The sequence below is a fragment of the Phaenicophaeus curvirostris genome, chromosome 12 (genome assembly GCF_032191515.1).
Source record: "Phaenicophaeus curvirostris isolate KB17595 chromosome 12, BPBGC_Pcur_1.0, whole genome shotgun sequence".
Taxonomy (NCBI): domain Eukaryota; kingdom Metazoa; phylum Chordata; class Aves; order Cuculiformes; family Cuculidae; genus Phaenicophaeus; species Phaenicophaeus curvirostris.
In genome coordinates, this window is record NC_091403.1 from 4,694,361 (window position 1) to 4,714,679 (window position 20,319).

Consider the following 20,319-nt stretch of genomic DNA (forward strand, 5'->3'; position numbering starts at 1 on the left):
CAATAAAATTCAGTTTCATAAAAAAAATTAGCTTGACACTCATTAAATATTATTTGCTACCAGATGTAGCAGTATTTCTGCATATTACAAACTATATTCTAATTGTTTCTCTTTGCATTGAAACAGAGATGAAGAATGTAACATTGCAGAAGTCTTGAGTCCTTTAGTGATCTAAATGTCCTGTGTCTAGTGGGAGGTATGAAAAAAGTGAAGGAGTACACTTCAGATCTGAACAGCGTTCTGTGTGCCAGCTTGCAGCAAACTTTTGCACGATGATGGGATTTTAGGCATTGCAGGAGGCTTTGGGGTGGTGTTCACAGAAGACAGCAATAACTTTTTTTTCAAGTCCAGTGCTAAGGTGACTTGAGAAGAAGTTGGGAGTTCAGCAAGTCTGACAGAATTGCTGGATTGAAGGTGGTTGCAGCCCTGATCTAAATCATGAGGCTCTTTTGTTTGGCGTTGCTGTCGGTGTATGACAAGAGTACATGCTGCTTACCATGGGTAAGTGGTTCTGTTTGGTCCATATTTTGACTGTTTTGTCAGTTTCTCCCAAGTCTTTTTGAATGATTTTTAATCAAACAAATACTTCAGTAGTGAAATTGGAAGTGCTGCATGGCAGTATGATGCAGTATGTTTTCCTAAACATAGCTCAAATCTCCTGTTGTGTTATATTAATTTCTGCTAGATATTCTACAACCCCTTCTCATCCTTTAAGGACCTGAGAGAATAGATTTGTGTAATGGATGCCACCATCTTAAGGTTTTTCTGTACTTGCAAGTAGCTGATGAATGTCTTTACCTGATGGTTTCCAAATACTGGGGAGGTGGTTATCTCCTATGGGGTGCCGCTGGCAGTTTTTCAGCATAAAAAGCTGTGCAATCTTTTTGATGTGGATAAGGCTGCATTGTTTCTTTCTGGCATTGAGATATGTAAAAACTGCTTAGGTCATCCAGTTAAGTCTTGCTTTAGCATTCCTGTTGCTGTAATAAGAGTTAATTGTGCTTTACCTCTTGGTTCTCTTCAGAGTCAGCTGTTTATTTGCCTTTCTGTGAGAATGCTTCTCTAACACAAATAAGATGACTAGTTCAGCGAGAATTCTGTGGTACAGGTCCAGTTGCATTAAGATGCCAGAAGTGGTCATTCCCTAGGGAGTTTCTTGAACGTTAACATTTTTCTCTTTAACTTTATGTAATAAAGTTGGCAGAGGTGGAACAGAATATTGTGTTCTGCCATGCTATGTTTCATAAAATTAACCTGACAAGCAATGTTTTATCAGCAGCGTGGCTCGAAACACCACTTAAGAAGATTGCTTTGGACTTTTATTTTAAGGTAGTTGGCAGTTTCCTCTTTGTGCCAGTCTTTAATTGCTTCCAGTATAATTGCCGTGTGAGTTGTTTGCAAATCCTGAGCTTTTTCAGCCAAAACAGTCTGCCTTTTCTGGGAACAAGGGTAGGACAACATATGCTTGCTGTTGTTAAAACATTCTGGTAGGTTCTCGCATCTCCACCTTTAGGGCAGGGATTTGAAACCTGGCAGGGATGTGTCTTCTGTCTAACTTAAATCACATCTGGCTGGAAGGAGCTAAAGAAATAATGGGAACCTTTCAAGGAGGTGCTTGGGAGAGAGCTCGGTCTTGGCATGTTCCATCTGCTCTGGCCCTGACACAGGCTGCCCATGTGTCTTCTGGGCATTGCTCAGGCTGAGCCTGCGGAGAGGCTGATTGGTACCTGAAGGCAAGAAGCTTCTCCCATTTCCTCCACGTGGCTTGTGAGGGAGTTTCTGAGTCTGGTGACCAAACCGTGCTACTAAACACGTGGAGCCAGCATCATTTTTCAGATTGAGTTCTTGAGAACCTTATGGGAAAGCAGAAATTTCCTTTACTCCCAATGCATTTTGTGTTGCGTGTGTGATGTGACAGAGAAAAGTGAATTTCTGGTTTTCTTTTAAATCCTTGAACTGTCCTTTCTACCTCCTACCTTCAAAAAATCTGGCTGGCAAGGAACATTAAGATTGCAAAAGCTGGAGGTGACAAAACTTATATTACACAAATTTCTTGGTTTTTTTTTTTTTCCTTAATTTTAGTTTACATTGGATGGTAGAATAAATAAATCAAAAGGAAACAAAGGGCAGTAATCACGCATTTTTAATCCACAAATATGATAATACATCATATACTGAAGGTGACTTGAACATTGCTTTTATTTTGGCAATGTTTTACATACCGAGCTACAAATACAAAAGTAAACAATGAATATACAGGATATGCAAGTATGAGAAATACTTGAAAACATTCTCTTTCCTTAAGGCTACTCAGATTTATAAATAAAACAACAGATGTTGAGCTGGTTTGTCTAAAATACCAGAATCTGGGTATTGATACTTGCAACACACAAGAAGAAAGTCACAGATACAGGATATCCCTTTCCTTTGGACATCTTTAATGTTCAATAATATCTTTTTTTTTTTTCCTTTTTTTTTTAAGTCACTTAAAAAAAGTAGAACTTAAATTTGTTTGCCACAAGTGAAACAAACACGCAAAATCTGACGTGTGCACTGGGACAGGAGTGCTGGATACAATAAATACTGTTCAAAAGCATCAGTTGACAAGTACGTGCTTGGAAAAAAATGCAGCTAATGGTGGATACAAGTATGAACTTGCTGAACTCGCAACCCCAAATGTAGGTATTTCATTACTGTGCTGTGTTGCAAAGGAATGATCCGCCTTTATTACTACTAAACATAGTTTTTATGGTTAAAAGAAATACGCGAGGAAAATGATACTGTTACAAGCTGCTCTGGTAATGTCTTGTGCTGCTGTTTTTATGGTGTTTCTGGGAACAGAAAAATTCATCTACCACGACCCTAGTGAATACGGGATCTGGATGTGTATATTCTCAGCTGTACAAAGGCTTAATAGTCAGAAATCTTGTTGCAAGAGATACAATATAGTTATTCTGGGGTGAGGAAATACAGAAGAATAACATTTTGAACAGTTTTCTCTACCACTGTAGTATTTTAAGACTTTAAATGACACACATATATTTTTCTTATCCTAAAGTAACAGGTGATCAACACCAGAAGTTTTCTTTAGAAAGAAATGGCTTTCAAATATTTTTTATCTTCATTAATTTTCAAGTTCATGCATCTCTGTAATATAATATATGTGATATGGAAGGTGTTACCTCGAGGTGACAGGATTGTCTGCTATCTGTGTCAACTAAAAGGAGATGGTACATGACAGTGAAGTGTCAGTAGAGGACAAGGAGAGAGGAGAGATTTCCAAACATATTCCTTTACATAAGGTCAGCCAGCACTTACCCTGCTGGAAGATTCTGCTTTATCTGCTCCCATTCTTCCTTAATCCTAACAAAACTGTACAGAAACCAACATTTGCAAAATGTTTTCATGTTTGAAGACATCAGTATATTTTCTTTGAAAAGGAAAACAAAACTCACTGAAATGTTCTAGACAAATCTTCCGTGTAGCTCACCAGTGTCACTAGGACTGTTCTCTTCAGACCACTGCAGATGTATGACACTTAGATGGCTCTGTGAGCACAGCAGATGGGGTTCCTTTTCTTGTTGCACCTCTCTTTTACTGTAGGCACTAATTTAACATCATGGACTTATTGAACCAAGAGTTCTATCTAGGCTGTGTATCTGTAGGGGTTGTAAACATTGCTTTGTTGCTCCATTGGTGTCTTGGTTGTGCTCCTCTTCACAACTGCACTTTCAAAATCTTCACAAAGAGTGTTTTGTTCTGGCAGGCAAAAGAGTGAGGGCACTAAGAGCAGCGCAACCTGCAGCCTAAACTCATTTATTACCAAATACACAAAGCCTGAGAGTGAGGAGACTGATGTACTACTCTATCTCTATTTTCTGTTTACCTTTGAGCTTGCTTTTCAAAATTAAAATGAACTCTGTTATTAGCAGGTGTAACACAAAACTCTCTACGGAAAATACTGCTTAATGGAGCAGCTCTTTAAATTTTCTACTGCTTCTACTCATTTTTTATTATTTGTTTAGACTTAAATACTACATAAAATCAGAGATAATCTCTTGTATTGATACCTGATTCTTTTGAAAGGGGTGAGCTTAATCCATTACAGCCCTACTTTGTCTAAGCTTTTTCATTTAGCGTGGGAATCATAAAAACATATGCACCAAGGGCAGCCTGGGGGTACATTCCATGCGTTGCTCTTTTGCCTTCACCTGTCTCTTTTTACATAGCCACGTGTTTGAGTTTCCTTTCTTTTCACGTGCTTAGCCTTGAACACAAAGCTAGTAAGATCAGGGTGTATTGCAATCTGTTTCTGAACAATATATATCAGCAGCCTTACTCACTCCGCTCCTTGGAAAAGACGGAATTATCTGAACAAAATGTTAAAACCGATAGCTTGCTTTCTTAAGTTTTCCACTTCATCATGAGCCTGGTGGGCACTTTCTGGCCCCTGCTGGAGAGTGTAGTAAGAGACTGCTGGGAAGGAAGCTCGCTTGCTCACCATGGCTCATGAAGGGTGGCCAGTTCTAGAGACAAGTTTTTGGCTGTTTTCTTGGTTCTGAGTGTAGTTTCAAAGGATCTTCTCATCAAGTAGCTTGTTGATGCCATCACAGATCTTTTTGAGGTACGGCCGACAATCCCCATCGAGACTGTACAGGGCAGTTAGAAATTCCACATCCGCGAAGTGATTGAAGACATGGTTGATGCGCCCATGGGATCTCGGTGTCAGGTGTCGATCTACTAGTTCATGCACAAGGTCTTTACATTCATTCAGAAGTTCTGCAAGAACGTTTCTGTCAAAAGTGTATTCTACCTCATAAAAACTGACAATTGTCATGGCAGTTTGGTTCAGCTTCTTCCTGAACTTGTCTACGATTTCCAGCTCTTCTTGGTTGAACTGATTATTTCGATAGAGGATCCCGATTTTTATTGCCACTTTAATCAGGTCTTTCATAATTTTATGGGCTTCCTTTTTGTTTCTTGTGTGTTCCTTTGTTACTTTGTACAGCTCATCGAAGATTTCGCTGCTCGTATCATCGATTAGCATGTTAGCCATGGTTTTTGTTGCCATTTTACTCAGGATCTTTTTCTGGGCTTGTAGTGCAAGATTCTTGGAACTGAAACAATCGGGGCCTGTTTTGGGATAGCAGAGAAGGAGGAAAATGTCAATTTTATTTGGTCAATACTTGCACAATCGGTTAAGAAAAGCAGTACCGATGTGTTTTACTGAGACATTGCATCTAGTGCTGATCATTACACATAGTCACGATTGCAGTAACGGGAACACTTCCCATGCTTTCCACACCTATTTCCAGGTATCCTTGGGGTCCATCCGTGGACAAACATCGGTGCTTTGGGTCTTGCTGTCACTGAGGGGTTTTTTTTTGCTTACAAGCTAAGAATGGAATATTCTGACTAGCACTATCTGTGCTAGTCTTGTATTAATTTTGAAGTTCAACATTAAAGCTTTCTTGGCAGAGAGATCTGTTGAGATGTTGTGGTCAAAATAATGCTTAAGCTTTCAGAGACAAGCAAAACTGTGATGCTGGCAAATAAATACACGAGCCTGAAGGAGTTATACTTATGGGCATTGGGAGGCACTGTTGTTCCACTGTTAGACTCTCAGCATCTCCGATGAGGGTTAGTAAAGCAGATTCATAAGCATGGAATTATTTTGCTTTAACCGTTAGTAAAAATGCTGCTCTTATTTTTTGGCCAATTTGCAAAATTATAGAATGTGATTATTGTAAAATGGTGCTTCAGTGTGTGCAGTTCCTGCTGGATGAAAATATCTGAACTATTTGCTCTACATTTATCAGATAAATAGCTTGGATTTTTTTATCTTTTACTTATCTGTGCAAGTTTCACTCAGAATAGCACCTGAACATGTGGCTCCTCCTGATGGATTGCATCCAATGAGCTTCTGTAATTACTGGCAGAAATTAATTTGACCTTCCTCTGTTTTTCACATTAATTTTGGTTTCTAACTGACCCTAGATGGACAAACGAAAGGAAATAATCACCCAGTTTCATACGAGGGCAGAGAATTCTCTGGATCAAAGGGAGTTTTATGATTGTAGTCAAATGGGGATGTTCAGTATGTGTGTATTCGGGCAGCCTGAGCTGCGCCGTCGCTCACACTGCTGGGGATTCACTGCATCCTCTCCTCCCTCCCCATGCTCCCTACCTCCTTGCATGAAGATAAAGGGCTGCTGGGTGCCAGTGCTCCCTTGAAATAAGTAACACTGAATTTAAACGGTCTTCTGTTTAAATCCTATTTTTGAAGTGGGCTAGAATATTGAAGTTGTCATCTTTCATTGTGTGCTGTAGCTGTACTACTGAGCAATATGGAAGAGTAACCTTTAATTTCAACTGAACCACCACCTGGAAAAAAATAATTCAGTGTGCTTAAAAGAATTTGCTGTCATTAGGAGAGAAAATTGTGGGGCTGAGCTGCTGACTAGAGGAAACAGAAAAACTGTGATTTAATCTAGAAATTATAAAACCAGGATGAAAGCATTCTTTCACTTAGCAATGCATGGGTATATAAATAGTACCTGTGATGAATAATTACGTGCATTTGGCAGAGTGAAATGGGAGGTTAATATTAGTTACTGTTAGACAGCAAGTGGTGCAGTTGTTCAGTATCTGTTTTGATCAATAACTGAAAATAATTGGGAAGGGACTGTTTACAAAGGCTTGTGGTGATAGGACGAGGGGCAATGGGTATAAACTGGACAGGAACAGAGGTAGGCTAGACATAAGGAGGAATTTCTTCACTGTGAGGGTGGTGAGGCCCTGGCCCAGGCTGCCCAGGGAAGCTGTGGCTGCCCCATCCCTGGAGGGGCTCAAGGCCAGGTTGGATGGGACCTTGGGCAGCCTGGTCTGGTGGGAGGTGTCCCTGCCCGTGGGAGGGGGGTGGAACTGGATGATCTTTAAGGTCCCTTCCAAGCCAAACCATTTTATGAATCTATGATAATTGCAGTAGATTTTTAGAATATTAATTTTCCTAAAGTTTGTGACCCTTTAGCCTCTGTGTGACTCTACCAGGGTTGAGCACAGTTGGCTGCCGCTCTGCTCTGCTGCAGGGAAAGCTTTGCAGAGGTGCTGCAATTCTGTAGCTCTAAGCAAAGCCAGCAGTTTTGGGAGAGGAGGTGCCAAGTCCCACGTCCCCCATCATATGCCACTGCACCTGTGGGAGAGCCAGGACCAGCACAGCCACCAGCAAATTCTCAACCAGACACGCATTCAGCTGCCCTCCCATCTATGTGATTTCTGAGAGACAAAATTTGATGCTAAAATAGCACGTAAAAGCTTCTAATAAACTTATCAGCGGTGATGTTTGCCTGCCACACAAAATAAAGTGGTTCCAAGGTATGTTCCTGTATTCGAAGTCCTGGCTCTCAACCACAGAGCTGGATAGAGTGCCATCTACAAAGATGGGTTTCTTCCCCTGTGACACCACTGCATTTGGTACCTCAAGTGACAAAAAAATAACCCAGCCCCCAGCGAAAGGTGCAAGCTGTGAAAGGGGCAGTGAAGCCAGAGAGAATCAGGCTCAGTTTAACTGAAAGTTAAGAGCGGAGCATTTTTCCATGGCAAGTCCCAAGTGTGGGATCTGCTATTTAACAGCATGAGACTGAGCTCCTTCTCGTCTTTCTGGAAGTAAAATAAAAAAAAAATCTATTATTACAGGAGAGCTGCTGAAGGGATGGGCGGACGAGGCGCTGATGGCATGGTTTAGTATTTGATAGGAATGATTGGACTCGATGATCCGTTGGGTCTTTTCCAACCTGGTGATTCTATGATTCTATGCTTCTCCCTGGAATCTGTATTCTTCCCTCTGTTATTTCTTTTACCAGGCCCTAATGTGTCCTCTCCCTTATCTGGTATCTCTTGCTCTCCTCTGCTCAAACCAGGACCCCAGTTTCATGCCTTCTATCCCCGCTGTGGCCTCCTTCACCTCTTTGTGCTCTGATCTCTCTAGCCTGTCTCCCCATGGCATCTCTTGCACCTAAGCTGTGTCAGCCTTGAGTGCTCAGACCCCTCGGAAACCAGGCAGATCCAAATACTTTGTGCACACTCCTTTCCCCCTGTCTCCTTCCATCATTTGTGCTGCTCTCTGTATTGTAAAATCCGTAATAGCTGGTAATTAGTTTCACCACAGTGTGACTGCCATGCGCTCTCTCCCGGTCAACTGTACCAAGCAGACGAGGTCCTGATGGGGCAGGGCAGTGCTTGGTGAGGAGACACAGGACAAGCTTGTGCAGCTGTAGGAGACCGTGGTGCTCTGTGTTAAATCCAGAAGCTGCAGTCTCCTGCTACAGTCCCTCCACCGTGTTGGGAAACCACTGAGAAGCTCAGGGAGAAGGACAAGGGCTGTGCCAGCAAGCTGGCAACCTGGCTGCTGGGATTGGAGCTCTGCAGAGCCTCAGTCTGTGGTCTCCAAGCACCTGCCAGCGGGGTCAGACAACGTGTGTGCGATGTGGAGGAGGTTGACAACAGCCATCAACCCATTTGTACGGTTTAGACAACTTTGTGGGGTCTGTTTGCAAAGGGCTATGCTTGATGTTGTTTAAATCTGGGGTGTGCAAAGTTTTACAGCAGTTGATGCTGGGTGAAGCAAGAGAGACCATTTGGATTGATTGTTTGGATTCCTGCCTCCAAAATCACGTAGTGCTCAGGCATCAAGGTGACGCTTTGCCTTTCTGAGATCGCAAGTGGTTAGCCACATGATTAAATTCAAGCTTTCATGGGGACTGCAGGTCTACTGTGGCAGTTTTTTCTTACTGCTGCACATTGCTTGTTGCACAAAATACAGCTTCGCCTCCTACATACAGCAGTTCTATTTTCTGCTTTCTTTCATACAGGAAAACACATCAGCAACAACATTAGAGATGCTATTAGCTTTCAGGAACATTACACCAAAGCTAAAAATGAAAACCTGACCTCTGAGCATACTGCTTTGCTGGCTAATGATTGGCTTCCATAATAGAAATCCTGACATCTTGGGTTTTACTAAAATAAGGACCAGTTCTGCCTTCAGATCTGCTCTCTCCCTCTCTCTGTCATCTAGAGAGTTGTGTTTCAGAAAAGCTATTCTAAAAGCCCCACATGATGAGATAGCAATCTTCCATCCTTCAAAAAGTGCAACTTTTTGGATCTGTATTTCTGCAGCTGTGATGCTCGCAGAGGGAGCGGCACGTGGCCAACCGCAGGCAGGAGGGAGGCGAGAGGCTCCCGTGCCTGGCAGCCTCGTGGTCAGGGTGCTACCTTGTTCCCCTCCAGGGACAGCCCAGCTTCTGGCACACGGTGCTGAGCACGACAAAGATGTCTCACATCCACCAAACTTAATAACAGGATGGCTTAATAACAGAGTTGCCTAATAACAGAAGTGTGGAAAAAGTTTGGCAACTCTCGAGAGAGAATGTAAGAGTTTTATATTTTAAGAGATTTTTGACAGTGAAATTCAAGAGCATCTGTAATATTCTCAGAATATTTCGATTCCAGATGGCTGTACCAAGCACAAAATGGTTAGAACTAAATGCTCAGCAATACCATTTTCATGTAAATATCCATTCAAGCGCTCTGTACAAAACACACGGCAGAACCAGTGAACCAGAACGTACTCCCACTATGCCCAGGAGAAAGCAGGGTTGACTTTTTCTGAAACTAATTACACGGACATAGAACGCCCCCTCGCTGCCCCCCCAGAGGACATGAATCCTTTTCCCTCCCAGTAAGCCACTTCTTAATCAAAGCTTTAATAAAGTTTGGCAGCCAGGGTATTTTCTCCTCTGGCAAATGCCTGAAAGCATACTGAAATGAACTCTGAGTTGCTTTACAGGTAAAAATGGAGAGAGTCAGAGCTAATCTGCAGAGTTTCTGTGGAGTTTGTCCAGTGCGTTTTTCACTGTATGCACAGGCTTGCTTAGAGGGAAAGGATACAAACCAATTTCTTTGGTTTTGTTGCACCTGTGGAGTTCTGTCTGACACCGGGAGTTGTTCCTGTTGTCTACTGCAACTTGTACTAGATAATTATCTCAACCATTGATTTCACCTGGTCTCAGACGAGTCACAGGTGGAGCTACGTGTCTTATGTTTCACTTACAGGGTGAGGGTAACCTAGCACCCAGCAGCTGGTGGTGGGTTGTGTTTTCGGGCCACTGCCAAACAGTGACTGTGTGGGAGGCACTGAGTCAGCTTGAGAGCATCCTGGAGAGGTGAGTTGAACTGTTTTAAGATAAGGGACTGAGCTAAAAATGTGAAGAGGTTGCAGAACTCCAGTGGACTTCTGCAGCCTGGATGGGAGGTGATGGGGATGGAAAAAGTCCTTGCATCTGTGCTGCAGCTGTACTGTAAGTGAGCAAAGGGCTGAATCTTAACAAGCAGGAAATACATAGGAAAGTGAAGATGATGAAGAAGCTGAAATATTTTTAATACTCCTGAATCCTCAGTTTTCAAATGCAGTGCAGCCTCTGCAGCAAAAGGCTTGCTTTAAAGACTCAGCAAAGCTGCTGGAAATGTGGGCATCCCTCCAGCTGCTAGTGTTGCTCAGGCGGGTGGGAGATGGACTATGCCAAGGGACAGGGTCTGCTGCCATACGAGAGCTGGGTTGTGAAAATTGTTGTAGGAATGTGCTGCTTTAATGATTTCTGTGACCCAGTTCGAGTGCATCTGTGTATTTTAACCTGGTGACGTACCTGCCTCAGAACCTGGAGAGCCTGGGAATGCCAGCGAGAAGGAATGAGGCAGCTGTATCCTAAAGCTTTTGCAGAGAGTTAAATGAGTAGTAAATATCCAAGTGGCTAATTCAGTGTTGCTGTTGGTTACACGATTCACTGGGCTGACAGTTTGTTTCAGTCTAACCTGTATTTACCTGTAATGTCTCTTTTTTTCTGGATGTAAATAGTTAATAAAGCACAAATAACCTTTGAGGAAAACAAGACAGGAAACCTTATTAAGCTGTTACATAAAGCTAGCGCTGATTTGGAAAGGAGAATGTAGCAAACCAAACAGAATATCTAGTTGCTTAACTTGCAGCGTTCAGACAAAATATTTAGAGGCAATGAGCTGCGAATTTGGGTGTTTTATTTATTCTTCACTTATTACTTACATGCTGTAAGATTGATTTGAAACGTGAACTGTAGAACTCGGGATTTCAAAATAGCTCTAAAATCAGATAGGACAAAAATGCTCTAAAAGCACTTCTATAGTATTTTAGTTCTGAGCAGCCAGGGAGCAAGCTCTAAGTGTGCGTATTCCTCTTGGACAGCTACAAGATCACTGTAGAAGAAGCATTCAGTGTTTCCAGGAACTTCAAGCCAAGAAATCCAATAGACCAGATGGAATATATCAGCTTTCGGGGAGGGCCAGTTTAAACATGTGTAAGCACCAGGGGCCTGGTGCTCAAACTTTTAATGCATCTGAATTGTTACTATGAACACAAAAGGGTTGCTCATTTCTGTAGTGGAACAGGAGGTTACAGACTAATAATTATATGATTCTGGGAGAATGTGCTGGTATCTAAATGTCTGAAGGTAAATCTTGGACATGCTGGAAATAGCAACCCCGTACAGAGGGAACGTGACTGAATGGAAAAAACCAAAAAAGACCATTTTTTCCTTTTGGCAGTTTATATAAGCAATAATCATGCTGCAAAAAAAAGCACTGTCTGGGAATCTAGTGACCGGAGATTCCTAAGGATAGTCTTATTTCAGCAGCTGGCTTGTATTTGGCACTTATTTTACTAAAAATATATTGTCGATACATACTGAATTGTGCCTTTCAGCACCTGGCAGAGGTGGTGGTAGGTTGGGGAGCTCCTTTAAGAAGAGGAGCAATGAAAAACGAGTGGTTAAATGCTGTTCTTGTCTTGGTAATGCCTGCAGAGATGCTATCCAAGGGAAGAGGAGTTCAGCTGCTATTTCCATCAGCTCTGGTGGAGCTGCCAAGAAAGGGGCTGGCTAAGCTGTTTTCCTGCTACCCCCAGTAGCTGGCTGGGAGTTGAGCTACACCGCTGTGCTCTTCTCCCATGTCTAAAAGCAGTAGCTGGCAAGCAGCATCTGGATAACCGTCCTGTGGCTGAAACTGGCCTGTGGTGTGGAAACCTTCACAAGAGCTCCTTTGATTGTATGGCAGAGCTTACATGGTGCTGTGATTCTGTATGGCTGCTATGTGACATTACAAATGAGACATCATACTCTGTCGTATCCTGAAAACTTGCGTTCAGCTTCTGAGAGAGGAAACCGCTCCCTGAGAAAGAGGCTCGGTGAGGACCCTGCAGCGTCCCTGTGCCACAAACCACACGGAGGTTGCAGACACCAGCTGCTCTGCTAAGGATGCAGCCCTTGGATCTAGTGTGCCAAGTATGAGCTTGGCACGTGCAAGTGGCCAAGTTACTGCTCTGAAAGTGGCTGCCAAAGCTCTTAATGTTTTTTTTTAATCTGATAAAATAAATCCTCAGGCAGGCTGAAGCACAGGGAATGGTACCTTTCAAGAGTGAGTTTCAAGTGTTCAGTTTAAACTGTGCTCCTCTCATCGTGTAGCACGTGGGGAAGCTCTGCCAGGGCAGCAAACGCATCTGGTTAACTCTTGGCAATTGGTGGCAAGTGTAAACAGTGCAGAGTTTGCTTACACAGCACCCCGAGGTACACACCCAGGGAGAACAAGGCTTTGCTCTTATCTGGAAGTGCTCAGGCATTACAGAAATGAGTAAGTCTGTCTGTCAGGAGTGATAGCAAAATACTCTGGTGTTTGGTTTTTTTTAAGCTTTACTATCCAACTAAAAGACCTTTTGATAAGCAGACCACTATTTTATAAACTGGTTTCAAGTCTTTCAATGTCAGCTCATTATGTTGAGAGCAATTGCAAAATATATTGGAAAGACTGAACGTCCCTACCCCAGAAAATGCTGTTTTAACTCTGCCTGATGCTGTGCGACAAAACACTTGCATACGGATGGCAAAGGTTAAGTGAGGGAGGTCTTTGAATTACATGGGGCCGTAATAGGCTAGGGTATTGCTTGGGATGATCTCATGATCCGGTGGGTCTTTTCCAACCTGGTGATTCTATGATTTTATGATCTTTAAGGAATGGGCATGCAGGATTGGTTGCAATGATCCTGCTCCTGTATTTTGAGACAGATATTTGTGATTAAAACACCCCCAAACACTAATATAAAGTGCTAGCTTTGGTAAAAAAACCCTCTGTTAGAGCGGAGAGGCGTGCTGACGTATCCAAAGCAGCACAGCAGGATCTTATGTAAGTGTGAGTAGGTCACAAGCCCCAGCAGATAGTGCTTTGGTGGCAACAGGGGACATTTTACATCTTGAATTAGTTAGGAGTTTTTGGCCTTCAGACTGTCAGTGTTCGGGTTTTTGCTTGTTTCTTTATTTTTAATGTATATGCTGTATAGCAAATGCCGGGCAGTAACTTGAAGAGTTTAACTTCAGCCTCTGAAACATTTTGTGTTTGGTCTCCTTTGTGTTCTCCACAATTACCTCGTTTTTTCTACCTTCCTTTTAAAGACACTGCATTTAAAAATAAGGTATCATGGTGACTATGTAGCAAAAATGTCTACTTAGATGAATAATTATTCTCTCTATAAGAAGATTATGCTTGTTTTAATGTCTAGCCATGTAATTTTCACAACAGGGTAGTAACAAGTTCTTTGATATGTGCTGAGGAACTGGGTATTGGTTAGATGGGCAGAGCCTCTGGTGGACCATGAGGCAAATAATGAATGATAAGCCAGTTAACTTGTTAAAGCAGCCTCTGAGGCTTTTTTCCTTAAAAGTACTCACGTTCTTCCACACAAAAGAAACAATGATCTAGAAAAGAGAGGATTTTCTTGCCGAAGTACTATTTGCCACTGACACTCTTATAAGCTATGAGAAACCTTTCTAGATCTTGCAGGTATCCTGTTTGTGTCCAGATGCCTTTATTGCAACAACTTCTCTTTTTAGATGATCTGTAGAACTTGGTTGCGGTATTACTTGGTGGACGAGGTGCTGAGGGACATGGTTTAGTGTTTGATAGGAATGGTTGGACTCGATGATCCAGTGGGTCTCTTCCAACCTGGTTATTCTATGATTCTATGATTCTGTTTTGAGTGAAAACTTGAAGAGGAAAAAACCCCAAATTTTGCAGGTGCTGAGTAATAGAAAATGAGTTATCTAAGCATGGGGGATATAGCTACGCATCCTGGAAGCCAGCAGCTAGCGTTGACTTAAAGCTGCTGAGGCTTTCTCTATTCAGTACATAATTTTTTTCTTGATCCAGGAATGTAGTAATAACTCAGTCTTTTCCTTTAACTTATTAATACAAACAAAAAGCCCCCAAACACCACACAGAGAAAAACCAGCCAGGACAGCCAGTGTAGAACTACACGGCAGGTGCTTTCCATGTGTTATACCCGTGCTTTAGGATTCATTTGCAGTAGCCCAGAAGCAAATCTTCTGGTTCAACCTCTGGCTGCGTTTTCCTGGTATACGTGGGAGATTTGGTGCCTGGGAGTAGCTATGCCCTTTTCCTGGTGTTTAAACCTTTGAACAGTGCAACAGTCGCAACAGGTCCTGGGGGGGATGAGTGCAATTTCATCAATGACTTGGAAGGAGAAGGATTATGGAGGTATCTGTGCTTTTCTGGGCTTGGTGCTAAGTAATAAACAACAGTCATCACTCCTGGTTAACAGGAGGTGCAGCCTTCTCCCTGCTTCTGTAGCTGAAATGCTTTCTCTTAGAATCATAGAATAACCAGGTTGGAAGAGACCCACCGGATCATCGAGTCCAACCATTCCCATCAAACCTCTTTAACATGCAGGAGCCAGTCGTTCCCAGCAGGAACAGAGTAATATACTGTTCGTAAAGCAAGACCTGGCAATATCAGCCCTAAACATTAAACAAGGCCTTTATGAAAGATGAATGCTTTAAACAGATAATGTGCAGCGAAGAAACAAGCTATTGGGTACTGGTTCACTGCTTCTTCTTCCCCCCCAGCTTTCTCATCCTCTGGGGAAGAAAACTCGGAGGGTTTATTTTTGTACCTTGAAATGCTTGTTGTTGCAGTGCACCGCTCTTTCTCCAGAGATATAATGTCCTTGCCTTTTACATACAGTAACTCTATTTTTGACTCGTATATTAAGAATGGCATGAAAAATAACCGCATCTATGCTCTAGGGATGTACTAAATTCCGTAAGAAAGCAGGGAATCAGGAGCTCTGGTCCAAAGATGCTGTGAAACTCCAAGATGGCATTTCTCTGTAGTTTAATATGAGACTGAAAGAAAATGGGGGGGGAAAGCAGTTCTGCTAAACAAGGTCAAGGTGAATGAACTGTCAAAAAAACCCACAATAAACTGCAACTGCAGAAGGCGTCGAGCAGCTGCTGGCTAAGCCAGCTGCCCAGCTGTGCTCGCCTGTGCTTTGCTGCATCCAGGGAGAGAGAATGGGAATGAGCAGCTCTGGCACCATGTCCCTGCAGAACTACACCAGTATCTCTGCAGAGCGTACAGTTTTCTTCGCCATCCTCCAGAACGCTGTTCAGATACACCCAAAAGAGCCCACCTTGTCCCACAGAGGGGGAGTGATTGGGAGCAAAACTGAAATGTTTCTTCTTGTGGTTTTTTTGAAACAAAACCCCCACTGATGTTACTGCTTAACCTTCTTCACTTGAAATGCTTTGAGGACACTGACACGGTGCAAGTGCCAGGTGGTAGGGGTAACGCTGAACTGGGTGCACGTAAATGAGAAGAGGCCAGGGATGGAGGGTGAGGTGGAGGGAAAAGGCAGGCTGTTTGAGGTTGGAACTGGTGTAAGTTAATGGCATCTGTGGATATAGCAAATGAGGGAAGATATATTTTTATGATAGGAATGGTTGGACTCGATGATCCGGTGGGTCTCTTCCAACCTGGTTATTCTATGATTCTATGAACACCACATGCTATTGTTTTACCTCCTTGGTATTTGCTCGCTTTACCCCGCTAGGTTTTGGATTAACAAGGTGATGGATAGGAGGGAAATAAAACAGTGGCAGAGATCAGGCACATATGGAAAAACATACTGTGAGTCCCTAAATAAAACAAGAGGAGCAGTTGATTTTCCCCAATTAATTTCAGCCATGCTTCCAAACTCTGTTTAAACCAGAGAAGAAAGTCAAATGAGGGGAAGATGAAGAGGACAATAGTGGCAAGAAGTGTCTGCCGGCAGTGAACTTTCCCAAGTCAGAAGCAGACATTCTAGACTGATCATGACATGTTTAAAACTCTTAAGTAAGTTTAATGAGACCAATGCATAGACTATTTATTATCTCATTTTTATTCTTTCCTTCTGTGCTTTGAGGAAGTCAATTAAAAGAAAAATATTTTGAAGATCCCGATTAGTGCTTACAAATCAGCTACTACTCACAGGACTCTGGAAGATGAAAGCTTACAGGTTATAACATATTTGGGTCTGCTGTTTGTTAGTTAACAAAGAAGCACAGCTATGGCTATAATACAGTCAGAGAGTAGGACCATGATGTGACTATCACTAAAGAAAACAAAAGATGTCAAATTTGCTGCAATGTGAGGGCTTGATAGGGGCATAAAGGAGTTCAAAGCGTGGCTTATCCTAGGACTGACTGTTGTTCTTAACCAAACTAAACAACCTCCCCAAACAAACAAACAGAATAAACATTAGATACCCTACACTGAAACTCCTGATAGAAAAGACTCTGCAGGTGTCTGAGTCAATTACTAAAGCAATATTCCTCTGAACCTTACCATGAGTCATACCTAGTTACATGATTTTGTATGTCACAGCATCACTACTTCCAAGGTATGCGGGTGTTACCTGTGTCTGTGTATTTATAACAGGTTTCATTTCCTCCATGGATGCAAAGGTCTAGATTTGTAAAGGCACCTAATGTATCACTAAGTGTAGTCCAAAATATTAATTCCTAGACTGAGAATATGCAGGAGGGAAAAAAAGAACTACAAAAAAAAATCTAGAAAAGTTACTGCAACATGTGAAGTCTTTTAGGGTAAGGAAAATACTCCTGATGCATTCACCATTTGCTGTACCTGGAGACCCTCCTCCTGCCTTGTGGCAGCTGAGCATCCCTTGCTGTCTTTGCTGATGTCCTTCTGCCCCAGCGTGCGGCGCCTTGGCAGGTAGCCGTGCACTATGTTCTGCTGCGTGCCCGCTGCAGGCTGGAGAGACTATCAGCCCTTCTGACCCACCTTTTCAACTATTACGCTTCACTTACTGTAATCGGTTACAGGATTCAGGCTCATGCTCTGCCCGCACAAACACAGCAGTGAGAATTGCATTGCAATTTGAAGCAGACAGTTTTGTTTTGCCTGGCTGGATTAGCTCATGCTTTGGGCTGCAGCTTTAAATACGGGTGCAATACCAGATGGGAACGTTCCTTGTGCAAATCCATAAAAGACCTGAGGGCATCTTCCCTTTCTGAGTAAGAGCTGCTGATAATATCTGTCTGAGTAGTGCCTGCTCTGGTTTCTTTTAACCTATTTGAAATACTTTTCCCCCACTAAAAGTTGAAAGATTTCCTTAGGGAATTCTAACACCATGGCCTTCCTGAAACAAAACTTATTTGATTATAACCCTGTCCTTCTATTCTTCTGTTATGAGACCTCATCCAGAGTATTGTGTCCAGTTCTGGAATCCTCAATGTAAGAAGGAGATGGAGCTGTTGGAATGGGTCCAGAGGAGGCTACAAGGATGATCAGAGGGCTGGAGCAGCTCCCGTATGAGGACAGGTTGAGAGAGTTGGGCTGGTTCAGCCTGGAGAAGAGAAGGCTCCGAGGAGACCTTAGAGCAACCTTCTAGTACCTGAAGGGGCACAGTATACCTGTGCTATACTGAAATAGCTGCCCACGAACACTGGTGCTCTGCATAGCTTTACAGGAAAAAATCTAAACTGAATGTATCAGTTCTGTCGATCTAGAGTGAAATCAATGGTTTAAGTCTGACAGTGCTAGAGAGGTATTTCTTAACAACAGCAAACCCAAAACTGAAAAGGCAAAAGACATTAATTATTAAAAAAGAAAAAGAGTCTGCTTATGTCTCTTTACTGTTGTTCCCAAAAGAGGACAATAAAACTAGAAGAATCTCCATTTATTTATTGTTTTAAACAATGCACTACTGTTTGCCTCATTTTTTAAAAAATATATATTTTTACAGTTGTAGAATATTGGGCTCTGAGGAATCCTTGACATTCTTTTTTTGTTGGTTTTTTTTTTTTATTATTATTTTTCTTTCTTCCCTGCCTCTAGAGAAGGATTAGCTGCTGGGGAGATGGCCAACCCAGATTGTAAATGGAAAACTCCTGACCAAAAGAAAAATTAGCACCGGTCAGTGCAGCTGGGATTCATCACACTCTCCATCTCTTACAAGTTTTTGTGCATCTGATCCGTGATTTATTGTTAGGGAGAAAGCACGTGTTGCCTCCTGCCTCAGATGCGATCTATAACCCTGTTTTTCTTTAAGATGACACCTGATTTGGACTTCAATATATCCTCTGGGTGATGCGCTCTGCACTGCTCATCTGCAGTGTCAGGTCAAGCATCTGATCAAGATGCAAAACTGCTAAGAGCAGAGTATGTGATGACTTTCATCTCTGTGAGAAAAGACACAGACTAGCATGTTTCTGTCCCACATGAACTAGAACACCTGCTGTGTTGTCCATTGTTCTTCTCTGAAATACTGTCATAAAGACTGACCGGTGTTTATCCAGCATTTTCTTTAATAAAAAGGAATAATTTTTAAACCGTTAAAACTGTAGTATAGAAAGTCGGTTCTCTTCTTCCTTAATTCAAGATCTGCATGAATAACATCTGCCAAAACTTAATGTCTTGCTGTCTTACACTAATGAAAGAAAAAAATCCAGAAGTTATACTGGAAAAAAGGGAGGAGAAACTAGTCTAGAAATGTTTGTTTCCTTGTTAGGGCTTTAAACTGAAGTGCTAAGCGTGGTGTCAATACTTTCACAGCAATATAACAGACCCAAGTACCATAAATTATATGTTGCAGTCAAAGCTCCTGTAGAGGATAAATGTTCATAAAGATAATCTGGTTTTATGCTTTTATCTTGTTTATTATGTGTTTGTATTGCAAAACGTATTATGCCAGGAGGAATATCCTGATAACGGGGACACTTTCTCTGTCATCAGGGAGTCTCTAATAATGGCTTAACAGCAGTAGCTGTAACCACCCATGGTGCAGAAGTTCACTCTTTATTTCAGGAAGGCAGAAACAGAAAAGGTGCTGGAAAAGTACTGAAACAGTCAAGACAGTTCTTAGGAGGCTTGTTTGATTATTCTGAGGCACATGACTGCAATGTGTAGTGCATTTTTAATATATATGTGTGTATGTATGCATCCTTGTTTTATGATATTGCAGCTTTATGGAGTCAGGATTGAATTTGCAGAGGAAAAATCAAAAAACCCCACTGCCTTTATGTTACCTAAAAAAACCTCTGAAAGGATAAGCCTTAATGATAAACAAAGTTAAGCAGAATGTGCTTCATGAGGTTTCAATTCTGTGAAATCTGAGTACAAATGTACTGAGTTTATTTGTGCTGATACCCACACACGTACTGCAAGCAGCCAGCTGAATATCCAGGATAATACAGAGTTGTTACCTTCGAATACAGCAGCCACAACAGTCTCTAGAGAGAGACTGAATCAGGCCCAACCTGATATTTAGAGGAAAATGTAGCACAGCCCACGTGCTGTTATCATCTTGCTATTTCAGATGCCAGCAGAACTGCTGCCTTTATATCTGGTTAATGGTAATAGAATAATAGACGATTCCACAGCTCTGCTGAAAAATAAAAATAGCGCCTAGGAACAAAACTTCATTCCACCAAAACAACTGCTACTTACGAAGGTAATTTGGTCAATTTTTCTGTTTCTTAACCTTAAGCATGATTTTTTTAGAGTGTCTGTGGTACACGCTGAAGGAATGGAGCCATCAGTATGCTACTTTTTCTTCTGGAGCTGTTCTTTGGATAGGCAGCTTCTTGAGACTGATCAAGAGAGGTTTCCAAAGGCAAGTTTAGACCCTTGATCTCTCCTGGATTTGACATGGTTCAAAAAGTGAACACCCTTTGGAGCTTCCTTAGATAGTCTTGCAGTTGCATGAGGAGAAACACTGCTTAGTTTCCTCTTACTGCTTTTTAGGACTTGCTAAATCCTTCTTTCCAAGAGTCCTAACCTTGCATTTCGTCATCCTGCTCTAAGGCCTGGCTAGGTTCAGTGCTCTTTCTGCCTGAAGAAGCGTGACAAAACCTACTTCTTGCTGAGCTCTCACTGGTG

General features: G+C 42.1%; 1 protein-coding gene across 2 annotated transcripts in view; it reads right to left on the reverse strand.

Annotated features, from left to right (window-relative positions):
- Positions 1–2,109: 2,109 nt before the first annotated feature.
- TNFAIP8L3 (TNF alpha induced protein 8 like 3) overlaps positions 2,110–20,319 on the reverse strand; it is a 48,118-nt gene continuing 29,908 nt past the window's right edge. The window contains exons 1-3 of one of the 2 annotated variants that reach the window (XM_069866838.1): positions 8,282–8,302; positions 3,037–5,133; positions 2,110–2,878 (exon numbers count right to left, since the gene is read on the reverse strand). In XM_069866838.1, coding sequence (XP_069722939.1) covers positions 4,571–5,071 — 501 coding nt within the window. In that variant the 5' untranslated portion in view covers positions 5,072–5,133; positions 8,282–8,302 and the 3' untranslated portion in view covers positions 2,110–2,878; positions 3,037–4,570. Of the gene's footprint in view, positions 2,879–3,036; positions 5,134–8,281; positions 8,303–20,319 lie in introns of those variants that run through there. The other variant, XM_069866839.1, reaches the window with a different exon arrangement.